General features: G+C 41.7%; 1 protein-coding gene across 1 annotated transcript in view; it reads left to right on the top strand.

Annotated features, from left to right (window-relative positions):
- Positions 1–6,215: 6,215 nt before the first annotated feature.
- The window catches only part of WDR49 (WD repeat domain 49), a 92,783-nt gene continuing 86,027 nt past the window's right edge, over positions 6,216–12,971 (top strand). The window contains exons 1-3 of the mRNA XM_030217140.1: positions 6,216–6,293; positions 6,949–7,039; positions 10,621–11,061. Coding sequence (XP_030073000.1) covers positions 6,247–6,293; positions 6,949–7,039; positions 10,621–11,061 — 579 coding nt within the window. The 5' untranslated portion in view covers positions 6,216–6,246. The remainder of the gene's footprint in view (positions 6,294–6,948; positions 7,040–10,620; positions 11,062–12,971) is intronic.

The raw sequence follows: 12,971 nt of genomic DNA, 5'->3' as shown, positions 1-12,971 counted from the left end.
ACAAAAAGAGCAATAGTTGCCATTCCTGTTTCGAATAGAAGGAATCAGAAAGTGGAGTGCATAATTTTCCTTATTCATGTCTGAAAGCCTCACCAATTCCCAGTTCAAGAATACTACAAAATCTATGAGCAGCGCAAAATGATCCCCAAATGGCCAGTTCAAGGGAACATTTCTCCGCATTTATTCCATATAACGGATAATGGTTATTAAATAGTTCTTCTTTCTTAGACAAGGAAATAATGAAAAGCCTTCAGATATCACACATACCATAGAGAGATTTCAAAAATGAAGGCTTTATATTCATGAAAAAAACTAAAGAAGTAAATGTTACATCAATTTAATGAGGAATACATAGCACTTATTTAAAAGGGGATCCCGTATAAAGTAAAATGGCATAATGGCATAAATAAGTCAGTTCAGGTATATATATAAAAAACTAAAATGAACATCCTCTGGGGATCACTCATCCCTGCAGTTGATAAGAACTCCCCAGGGAAGGTATGCAGAGAAATAATAACTTGCTGACTCAGTTAGTCATTTGTATGGTACCATAAATATACACTTGAAATTAAACCTGCAAAATCTTTACTACTTGAATATCAACTTCACCCTCCAACTGCTTTTTTTTGTGCCAGGCTCATTTTCTGCTTTAGTTATCAAGTCATTATTAACATTTGTGAGCCTGGCATCTAGCGAGTCCCACGTGAGAATATTATACTTGCCCTCGAAGAAAACAAAGTTACCTGTAGCAGGTGTTCTCTGAGGACAGCAGGCATGTATTCTCGCATCCCCCTCCCCCTCCGCTGGAGTTATCTTAGCTTTTGTATTATACTGCTGGTCCCGTGCTTGAGCGTCGAGCGGGAAGACAGCTGCATATGTGCGGTGGGGACACTGTCTAAAGGTTTTGAAGTGACAGTACACTATGGCAGTGTCCACACAGGGCTCCATGTGAGAATGTATGCCCGGGGTCCTTGGAGAACACCTGCTACAGGTAAGTAACATTGCTTTTTTCCAGAATTAAAAACACTATCTTCAAGAGTTATTTTTGAGATATTTGAAATAAATTTTTATTGTCTCACTAGAATTATTGCCTCCAATAGTGAAGATTTATCACCTTTCAAGAAAGTTGAAGATGGAACTTGGTCGACAAGACTCCAAATTATGAACCATTAGATGTTTATGATTTACTTGATAACCTCAGAGTTGGCTCAACCAGAACTCTTCTGGCTACTTTTGCATTAGTCCTCGGACAAGGACGGGTATTATGACTATACTTGAAAATCATGATAGAACGTTTTCAAGTTATAAGGTTCATATGTTTCCAGATGCCTTGTGAGAAAAGTAAAGGAAGAAGAAACTGTTTCTTTGATGTGACCTGCGGTTCTGCAGGTGGGGGGCACTGTTAATTTCCTTTGTAACTACTGTTCATTATAGATCACATGTCTCTCGACTCTGTTCAGCTCTCCACATTTATTTCTACTAGAAGGATAATTGAGGGATGAAACAGATTCTCTTCCCCATATTAGTGATTATCTACATTGAATTGTTTTCCTGTATTATGAGCTAGGTGTTGGCAGCTTTTCCTTCTTACTTTATTTATTTTTTAGTTTTCTTAGTATTTGGGCTTAAATCTCCCTTTTATTGAAGACTAGAGAATGTTTTTGTGCTTTGTTTTTTTTTGAAAATTTTCAAATATAATCAAGTAAAACACTTGAACAGAAAAGAAATTTGGCTTAACATTTTCCACCACCAAATGAAAAAGGAAACATTTACCAATTGTACTCAAGTCCACATAATAGCTAGATGTTTCAAAATGGAGATAATCATTCAAAAAAAAGAAATCTGCTCAAGAAATCTGCTCGATGAATACCCTATTGGTTCATACATTTATATAACAAGAGAACTGATGTTAACCCCTCCATTAATTTTAGCTGATAGAAAAGTTGTTAACTGGGTTGGCTCAAAAAAAAAACCCCATACTTTGTTGATATTTAACCACACATTTACACAGAAATCTCAAAGAAAGTAGCCCCTAATTGTCAGACTCCTGGTTTCAAAAGAAGAAATTGTTGTCTTCTCTGTGTATTTTTGGAAACATCTGGGAATATTTGGATTCTCTGTCCCCAAAATAATTATTTTTAAAAAATAGTAACTAATTTTTGTCCGGAGTTAGAGCAAACCGTAGCAATTAATGTTGATGGTATAAATCTGTGATTACTCGAAGATTCGGAATAGCTGAAACATTTAACTCTTGAATTTCTCGATTTTGTTGTTGAACTGGAAGATAATAAATCTGTGAAAATGGCCTCTTCATCTACTCCAAGTATTTCCTTCACATATCTCCTCAACATATCTCTCGGAGGAATGGCAAATTGTTTCAGAAAGTTACAAAATCAGAGCGTATTACTCCTTACTGTATTTTCAAGGAATTCCGTAAAGATGTTAAGTCTTTAATCATATTTTCTTGATACAATTGTATTTTTTGAATTTCTTTTTCATAGATAGTATTTTGCTGCTGCAAAGACTCCACTTTTGAATCTATTCCTTTTGTTTTCTGCTCTAACTCAGTCATATCTTGAGTCACTTTTTGTATTTGTGGACACATTACTTTCCCTAAGTCCACAATAAGTTTCCATAGGCTATCCAGGTTCACTTCTTTAGGTTTGTTAGTCATAGTAGAAAATTGTGTAGACAGTACCTCAGTCTCTGCCGTAGTTTCAAGCTGTGCCGTTTCTCCAGCCTCTTTCTCCTTCGCAGTTGTTAAAATTGTCGAAGGGGCCCCCCTGAGCACTTTGTTCTCCAACCATCTGAGAATTCTCTGCTGATGGTTCTACCTCCTGGCCTTCTACACCCGAACCGATCAAGGAAACGGGGGTCAGGGACGCCGATAGTGGAGAGCTGCTACAGGCAGGTTGTGGAGGAGGAGCTCTTGTGTCGGGGCTGAGCGAAAGCTCTAGCCCTGGGGATGCTCCAGGGTCTCCATTCACTCTGGAGCGAACCAACGGGCTTCCCTCCAGCGTTATTGGAACCATTCCTCCCTGAAAGTATGACTGAATTCCTGCCGCTGAGGAGCAGTGGAGGCAGAACGGCCCCGTCTCTTCGGCATCTCGAAATTGATGAGAACTAGCAGGTATTCATGCATCTGCAACGGCGGCCATCTTGCTCTGGGAATATGTAATTTATTTCTGTAATATTTTGATACTTTTTCTTTTTTCTGTACAAGTGGATGCATGGTTGGTAAAATTGTAAACTTCAATAAAAATAGAAGCAGTAAATTATTTTCCTCTTTAATTCAGGAAACTCCCAAGAGGAAGGAAGAATGTTCCACATTTAATATAAAGGTCCTGTGCAAAAAGACGATTATTTATTTATTTGTTACATTTGTATCCCACATTGTCCCACCTTTTTGCAGGCTCAATGTGGCTCACATAATACCATTAAGCGATTGCCAATTCTGGTATGAACAAAATAGTGTGAAGTTGTAGTAGGATAAAGTTCATGTGTGACAAAAACATTTGGGGAATCGTAAAGACGAGGAAGGGTTTAGTTATTTCCAGTATGGTTTTGGTTTCGTTGTGTTGCAGGGTTCAGGCATTTAGGTTGGATCATTAGGGTATGCCTTTATGAACAGGTTAGTTTTTAGTGCTTTCCGGAAGTTTAAGTGGTCATACATGAACTTTACCCTACTACAACTTCACGCTGTGTTATGATTATACCAAAGAGTGATGCAAAACAGGTTTCCCTTTATGCTACAAATCATTAATCCATACACACAGGGTGTATTCCTTAAAGCTATGTTCCATATTTTTTTAATGGACTAATGTTCAATGCTCCAAATTAAAAAACCCAAAAGAAAATGGGTATCGTACCATAGCATTACTTTGAAGCTATTGAACTTAAGTTCTACTTTACATTCATAATCATGTATCCCTTACAATGTTATATAAACAAAGTACACCAAAAACTAAGGGACCCGTTACTAAGCTGTGGTACCATAGGGTGCGCTGCGGTGTGCCATGGTAATTTTTGGATATGCACGTGCTACAAAATCAAATTTATTTTTAGCACTAGCATGGAGACTGGGCGTATTCTGTGCTAATTAAGTGCAGCTACACTGCTGCACGCTAAGTGATTGGCATGTGCTTAGCACATGAGCCCTTACCACTTCATTAATGGGTGGTGGTAGGAGCTCACCTGCTAATGGAAAATTTAGCACATTGCTGTTAATAACCAGTTTTGTATTTTCTTTATTTTACCCTGGCGGTAAAAAATGGTTTTAGCCTTTGGTAATGACCCATGTAAGGATCATACTAAGGCCACTTTACACTGCAGTTTGGTAAAAAAAAAAAAAAAACCTAAGTGGCATAAGATATTTAAATTTGATTGAGGTCAAATAGTGTGTTGGGGCAAAGACATAATTTAATAGATCTGCTAGTTGATCCTCGTGATTTCACAGTGGGAAATAAATCCCATTTCTGGTGCTCTGGCATGAACTGGAGGCTTGCTTAATAGTTGAACTTGGCTGAAACCCTTTGGGGTACTTTCACTAAGGTATGTTAACAAAATTTAGCACACCGGATTTTTCAATCTTTTTCATCTCGTGGCACTCTTACAAGGTGCAAACATTATTGAGGTACACCACTAGAATCTAACCCATGTCTGCCTGTCCCTGCTAAGATTCATTCCATCCCCACCTGTACCTGTAACCTTCAGAAGTAGTTATTTCATTTAAATATGCTACTGAAATACATTAAATATAGGGTTTTTTTAATTTAAATATGCTACTGGGAAACTGGAACAAGACGGACTGTTACAGGTTCCTACACACACACCAAATGCCAGCAGAATCATTTACCTCAGCTGCAGGAGCAGAACATGACTCTCACCTGATGCAAAATGCAGAACCGCAAAAATCATGCCAACAAAAACTGAAAGCAGCGATACAGGACTCTGCATGCCATTGAACTCCAGAGAAACAAAGAAATGGGAGTCCGCCTGTATAGTGCGAAACAAACCAACACATTCAAATTAAATCGGTAAACTGAAAATAAAATGATTTTCCTACCATTGTAAGTCTGGTGATTTTATTATTCCGATCATCTTTGTTCCCAATCTTTGGTTCTGCTTTCCTCCGTCTGTGCTCTTAACTCTGTTTACAGGGCCTCCTTTCCATTTGCGATTTCTTATCTCACCTCCTGCCCTATGTCTGTTTGGCAGTGAATTTTCACTTTCAGCTTTCTTCAGTTTCTCTGCCTCTTGTGTACTTATGGATGGCGTGGCACTTAATGCACACTAACTTGTATAATAAAACTTTATTAAGGAATGCACCCATTTGTTTATGGATGATGTGTTTTACAACATATTTCAAGTCAGTGTTTTGTTTTGAATATACATTGTTAAAACGTGAGGGCAAAACAAAACATTGCATATCAGAACAAGAGGGCTGAGACATTGCTTGAGCGAGGTGAAGTCATAAGCCAAAAAGTACAAAGCAGGTTCATGAATCCAATTAAAAAAAGGACAAAATGGACAATCCAGACAGCCTGCAAATTTGCTTGTATCTATAAATTTAGACATTCCAGTCTGGGGGGGGGGGCATACCTATCCCCCTTTTTGGCACCTGTACCGTACATAGGCAGTACTCAACGTGCAGCAAAAGGCTAAACTTTATTAGACTTACTGGGCCTTTACTGGCATATATGAACTTTACATGGGACACACACCTGATCTAAAGACTGATACTGGGCCACAAGCTTTTTCCAATTAAAATGGCAAAGGTGGGTACGCTTGAATTGCCCTTATCTTAAGGTAAACTACACTAGTAATTGTGTTAAGTATCTCTTGTTTGTTCTGTCTGTCTGTCCTAATTAGATTGTAAGCTCTGTGGAGCAGGGACTGTCTCTTCATGTTCAAGTGTACAGCGCTGCGTATGTCTAGTAGCGCTTTAGAAATGATAAGTAGTAGTAGTAAGTGTTTATACTGCAGATTGAGAAAACGTTAAGCCTTTCTATTTCTCTTTGCGGCCTTTGAATTTTCTGCTCAGGCCCTGCGGACACACCTTCAGGCCTGCCTGTACCAGGAAGGGAGGGAGCGTTTGGGTAGCTTCATGTGGGTTGCTAGGAAACCTGAGCAGGCATTGAGAGACTCTAAACATGGCTTTGAATGCAGCCCTCCTCTCCACAACCCCCTGCATTTGTACACAGAAGCTAAAACCTATGCAGCACCAGCTGAGGCTCATCAGAAGGGATGGATCATGCATTCAACAAAGGCTTCAAAGATGCTGAGATGGCAAGGTAAACAGCAACTTAACTTGTGGTAAATTTTCTGAAGCTCAAATTGTTGAAAGCTAGGTTTGTTTCCTAGTCGGATTAGACTGGGCTTCCGAAGCCCTACAGCCAGCTTGGGTTTTCGGAAGATCTACAATGTATATGCATGAGATAATTTGCACACAGTGTACGCTGTACATGAACATTTCTCTAATGCATATTCATTGCGGGTATACCAAAAACCCGACTGCTTTGGGGGAGAGTGTGTTGCCAGAACAGGTTTCGGAAGCTCTGGTTTAGAAAGTCTCTCATGCTTGAAGCATTTGATACAAGAATCAAATCTGCAATACATTCCTAAGTTCTTCCATCCCAGATATGCTTGTTGATCTTGTAAACAAGTTTACATATTTTTCCTCAGTTTACACATTTTGCATAAGTAACAGTAGATTGTTGTAACTGAAATAGAAATGCTACTCTATGCAAAGTATTATGTAGATGTTTTGCATCATATGAAACTTCTTTTGGGTGGTTTAGTTTCTTTTGCCCTTTTGCTTTTCAGACTAAAAGTGTTAATCTTCAGTTTTCTTTACTTTGAAAGCATAAACAGTAAAATGAAAGTGAATTAGACTTTCCATGTAAATGGGACTGAGTCTAACGTGACAGAGGATTTGACCCTTTACAGAGCAAAACACTTTGAAGCAGAAAGAAAAGCAGATCAGGTTGAAAACAGGCTTGGCACTGCAGAGTTTATCGTCATTCAGAATCTCTTTACGGTAAGTTTATGAAAGGACTTTGACCTATGCTTTTTGTAGTCATAAGTACATAAGTATTGCCATACTGGGAAAGGCCAAAGGTCCATCAAGCCCAGCATTCTGTTTCCAACAGTGGCCATTCCAGGTCACAAATACCTGGCAAGATCCCAAAAAAGTACAAAAACATTTTAAACTGCTTATCCCAGAAATAGTGGATTTTCCCCAAGTCCATTTAATAATGGTCTATGGACTTTTCCTTGAGGAAGCCGTCCAAACCTTTTTTAAACTCCATTAAGCTAACCGCCTTTACCACATTCTCTGGCAATGAATTCCAGAGTTTAATTACAGGTTGAGTGAAGAGAAATTTTCTCTGATTCGTTTTAAATTTACTACATTGAAGCTTCATTGCATGCCTCCTAGTCCTAGTATTTTTGGAAAGCGTAAACAGAAGCTTCACATCTACCCGTTCAAATCCACTCATTATTTTATAGACTTCTTTCATATCTCCCCTCAGCAGTCTTTTCTCCAAGCTGAAGAGCCCCAGATGCTTTAGTCTTTCCTCATAGGGAAGTCAACCCATCCCCTTTATCATTTTCGTCGCCCTTCTCTGCACCTTTTCTAATTCCACTATATATTTTTTTTGAGATGCGGCGACCAGAATTGAACACAATATTCGAGGTGCGGTCACACCATGGAGCGATACAAAGGGATTATAACATCCTCATTTTTGTTTTTCATTCCTTTCCTAATAATTCCTAACATTCTATTTGCTTTCTTAGCCACAGCAGCACACTGAGCAGAAGGTTTCAACATATCATCAACGACGACACCTAGATCCCTTTCTGGTCTGTGACTCCTAATGTGGAACCTTGCATGACATAGCTATAATTCGGGTTCCTCTTTCCCACATGCATCACTTTGCACTTGCTCACATTAAATGTCATCCGCCATTTAGATGCCCAGTCTCCCAGTCTCGTAAGGTCCTCTTGTAATTTTTCACAATCCTCCTGCAATTTAACGACTTTGAATACTTTTGTGTCGTCAGCAAATTTAATTACCTCACTAATTACTCCCATCTCTAGGTCATTTATAAGTATGTTAAAAAGCAGCGGTCCCAGCACAGACACCTGGGGAACCCCACTATCTACTTTCTCCATCGAGAATACTGACCATTTAACCCTACTCTCTGTTTTCTATCTTTTAACCAGTTTTTAATCCACAATAGAACACTACCTCCTATCCCATGACTCTCCAATTTCCTCTGGAGTCTTTCATGAGGTACTTTGTCAAATGCCTTCTCAAGTCCCAAGAGTGTGTAATTTCTCTGGATTTCCCTATACATCCCACACATTGGGATTGACTATTTTTGATTATTTTAGATTGTGTCTCTTCCTTGGGATTCTATAGCTGGTACAACACATATATGACACTAGTCTGGCTATATGCTATCCTGTAAGTATGTGCTAAGTGGATATTCATATGGGTAGAGTCTGGATGTGGCACACGCTTTGGCTCATAATTCCTAGAATACCAATGCCTATGTTTACTAAGGTGTGCTATGGGCGCATAAGCGTTTTTTAACCCAGGTAAATGGTTTATGTGTATTAAATGCTAAGGAGCCCATAGAAATGTATAGCGCATTAGCGTTTAACGTGCCTTAAATTTAAAGGTGCGCTAGAAATGCTAACGCACCTTAGTAAACATACCCCTAAATTACATGTCTCTCTCAAATCTGGGCATGAGCATTTACACCAGTTCTATGGCTGATATAGGTACACTCATGCCTATCGCTATATATACCCAGTCATACTATAAAGGATAGCAGGGGCTTAGCCAGACTTCGGCAGGAGGGGGGGTCCAGAGCCCAAGGTGAGGGGCACATTTTAGCCCCCCCTGCCGCCATTGCTGACACCCCCACCACCATTGCCGACACCCCCCACCGCTGCCAGCACCACCAACAACAACTTTGCAGGACGTCAGACTCAGAAACAAAACGAAGGAAGAAGACTTCGGCTGGCGGGGGGTTGGGGCCCCCCGCCAGCAAAGGTAGCAGATGACGACGGCGGTTTGGCGGCAGATTGGTGGCGGGAGGAGGGGTTGAGAAGGTCGTTGGCAGGGGGGTCCAGGGCCAAATCTACAGGGGCCCAGGCCCCCGTGGCCCCATAGTAGCTACCCCCCTGAAGGATAGTACTTATAGGTGCCTACTTTCCATGTGGCAGCCCAGAGCTACCGCCAGCCCAACACGGGTGCCGGCGGTAGTTCCACCACCAGTGGTGCACCATTTCTGGCGCTAGCGGAAATATTTTAAAAATGTTTCCACAGGGGATTTCCCGACAGTAATTGGGCTTCATCACATGCCGGGGTTATTCTGGATTCCCACTTGACTCTAGACCTTCAGATTTTGTCAATTACGAAGTGAATGTTCCTTTCCATGAGGTCCCTTAAGCGTATCGAGCAGTTCCTACCATTTGACCTTTTCAGGACTAATCCACTCCCTCGTATTGAGCCATTTTGACAACTGCAATGGAATTTACACCGGCTACAAAGAACACACCCTTAAGAAACTCCAGACAGCGCAGAACACGGTGGCGAGGCTACTGTTTGGCAAATCTCGGTTTGAGGCAGCAAAACCCCTTCGTGAGAAGCTCCACTGGCTCCTGATTAGAGAACGTATCGAATTCAAAATCTGTGCCCTTATCCACAAGATTCTATACGGGGACGCTCCAGCTTATATGTACAGCCTGGTTGACCTCCCTCCCAGAAATGAAGTCGTCCTGTACCTATCTCAATCTCCTCTTTCCTAACTGCAGGAACTTAAGATACAAACTACTCTTTGCCTCCTCTTTTAGCTTTATGTGTCCCCTACTGGAATGCTCTACCATCAACGTTAAGAGAGACAGCCGATCACAGTCTGTTCAAGAAGTCCCAAAGACCTACCTATGTGATCCTTCATACTCCTCTGCTGCTTGATCTCCTGCTATCCCGCATTCCTTTCTCCTGCTGTTTCCCCTTCCTCTCCCTCATCTGCCTTATTCTCTGTTTGTTATTAGAGTTATTATGTTGTTCTTTTCATCGAATGTTGGAAGTCTGCCTTAGTGGGATTATGTGGGATATAAATGTTCACAATAAATAATAAATAAATAACTGCCGGGTTAGTGTGGGAGCCCTTACTTCCACCTCAATGGGTGGTGGTAAGTGCTCCCCCCTTGAAATGGCCATACAGCAAGTGCGAATTTACTGCATAGCCATAGATTTTTTTCGGCCTTTTACTCGCTATGGTAAAAGGGGCCCTGAAAAGCGGCAAAAAACACACACTGCCGCTGGTGCAAGGCCCCTTTTACCGCAGCGTAGTAAAAGGGCCCCTTAAGAATAAACTCCAAGTATGTGCCTAAGTATAGATGCCTTTTATAGAATTGCCCTTCACTTTTTGATAAGTGCATCTGCACTCGGTATTGCCACAGTTCTAAATTCTTACAGCCAATAGCGTTATTTTGCCTGTGCCATCTCTCCAAAATAGTCTTTTCTCAAATTCAGCCTTAGCATTTTGATAGGGTCACATTGATGATGAATATCCTCACTGCATACTTTTATTTCTGTCTCAGTCTCCAGGGTTAACTAAGCCAACTTGCATGACCAAAGAAGAATTTGTGGAGAAAGCCTATGTTGCTGTTGGCCACGGTCTTAAGAGAGAATATGGTGAACTGTTTGATAAGATAGATGTGACACGGGATGGCTTCATTAATTGGGACAAATTGACTTCATTTATGTTGTTGGAATTGTACGAAAAAGATGAGCGGTCAAAGTTGTTGGCGATTCCCCAGTGGAAGAACATCCGTTTTCTTTCATTGCTGCATAAAGATGTCATTCAAAAAATTATTTGCCTGAAGACTTCAAAGCGTTTCCTAACTCTGAGCAAGGATGGACTCCTTGGAGTCTGGGGAGAGAGCTTAAAGCTACCAAGAAGCCTACGCATCACCACGGATACTGTCAAACTGAAAGACCTGTGGGCAACAAGCTTGGTTTCCCTAGCAAATGTAAACAAGGTACAAATTCATTTTTGAAAACTGGAAGGATAAAAATGAGTTCGTTTGTTAGTAGATATACAATCGCTAGAAGAAAGCTTCATCTACCAAGCACTTGATGCTTCTTCAGAAGTCACCATGGTAGATGGCAGAATTACTTAGTATAAATAACGGAAACAAGTTATTAAGTAAGCCAGTGAGAATAATTTTTCGGGAGGAAAAAGCCTCAAGAAGCACCTTTTCCACTAACAAGTGGATAAAGGGCTAGGGCTTCTTCATCATAGGCAAAAAACCTCCTGGTGTAAATTGCTTGCCTTCTTGTCATATAATTATAAGGAGCTTCAATGAAGAGACACAATAATCTTTCTCTAAATTTTCCTCTGTATTAATTTTAAAGAGGGGTACTTAGCTCTAGGAACATAATTCTCTTTGGAGCTCCTCCATGTTTCTGATCGTGGTCAACGTTGGCCTCCGTTTCGCCACTGCTGCATCAGAACCACCGGTCAATTAATACTCCGTTCAGTCTGCCGACGGAAGCAAAAAGGACAGCCAGATACTAAGAGATAGTATCTTGAGTGGAAACTTGTTCCCTTGCATTATTATAGATGGCAGTATTACTCATCAATCCGTGAACTCTATTTTTTTTTAAGTTGTATGCAAACTTTTTCCGAACTCCTTGAGGAACAATTGTTCTGTTATAGGTCTCAGCAAGGTTATTGTGTGTGTCCAATTGGTCTATAGTTTGTGTGAAATTATTTGTAATGTTGATAAATCTAGTAGATGTAGTTCTCGATAATACTTGCTAACATGGCAGATTGTAGAGGAAACGGGAAAATGGAGGGAAGTTACATGAATAATTGTAAGAATAGCATTCTCAAAAAAAATATATGCCAAGTGTGTCTTACTCATGCTTGGCAAAGTTTAAAATAGAAGAAAAACAATTGTCATAAAACTAAAGAACGTCAGAGGATGCAAAGTTTTGGAACTACTTTCGTGGCAATCTGGGTGGTTTCACATCTTGTGAATTTAGATAAATTTGTCAGATTAAAGGAATAAAAGAGAGAAAACCAGAAGCAGCATATATTAAACTAGCCGTTTAGCCCGTTAAAACGGGCGAGATTTTTGTTTTGCAAAATTCCTCTGTCCCCTGCCTTCTCCCCTCCCCCTCCATCCATGTGCATCCCCTTCCTGTCTTCCCTCTCCTCCATCCATGTCCAGCATTTCTCCTGCCCTCCCCTCCATCCATCTATGTCCATTAGCTCTCCTCTCTCCCCTGCCCTCCCCACCCATGGCCAGCGATTCTTTTTTACCTCATGACCTCCCCTCTCATTCTTACCCCCTGTCCTCCCCTGTCATTCACATCCAGTTATTTTCCTCTATCCCCTTCCCCCTCTTCTGTCCCCTCCCCTCCATCCATCCATCCATGTGCATCTTCCTGTCTTCCCTCACCTGCATCCATGCCCAGCATTTCTCCTTCCCTCACCTGCATCCATGTCCAGCATTTCTCCTGCCCTCCCCCCCCCCCGAGGTCGCTGCCACCCTTCCCCCCCCCCCCCCCCCGTGGTCGCTGCCGGCCCCCCTCCACCTGGGCCGGGGGCTCTCCTCTCCTCTTCTCTCCATTGAGCTTACAGCACCTCACCTCCGAAACTGCAGCAGGCAGATCGCCTCCCGTCGGCCTTCCTTCCCTGCCTGTGTCCCGCCCTTGTGTGACGTAACGTCGGCGAGGGCGGGACACAGGCAGGGAAGGAGGGCCAACGGGAGGCGATTTGCCTGCTGCGGTTTCGGCGCTCTGTTCAATGGAGAGGAGAGGGCCCGGCCCGGGTGGAGGGGGTGCCGGCGACGACCTTGGGGGGGGAGCGGTAGCGACCTCGGTGGTTCCCTCCTTTCCCTTCCATGTTCCAGGTCCACTCCTCAGCGCAGCGTTTCTTTCC

The sequence above is a fragment of the Microcaecilia unicolor genome, chromosome 10 (genome assembly GCF_901765095.1).
Source record: "Microcaecilia unicolor chromosome 10, aMicUni1.1, whole genome shotgun sequence".
Lineage (NCBI taxonomy): Eukaryota > Metazoa > Chordata > Amphibia > Gymnophiona > Siphonopidae > Microcaecilia > Microcaecilia unicolor.
This window is presented reverse-complemented; position numbering and strand designations above follow the sequence as displayed.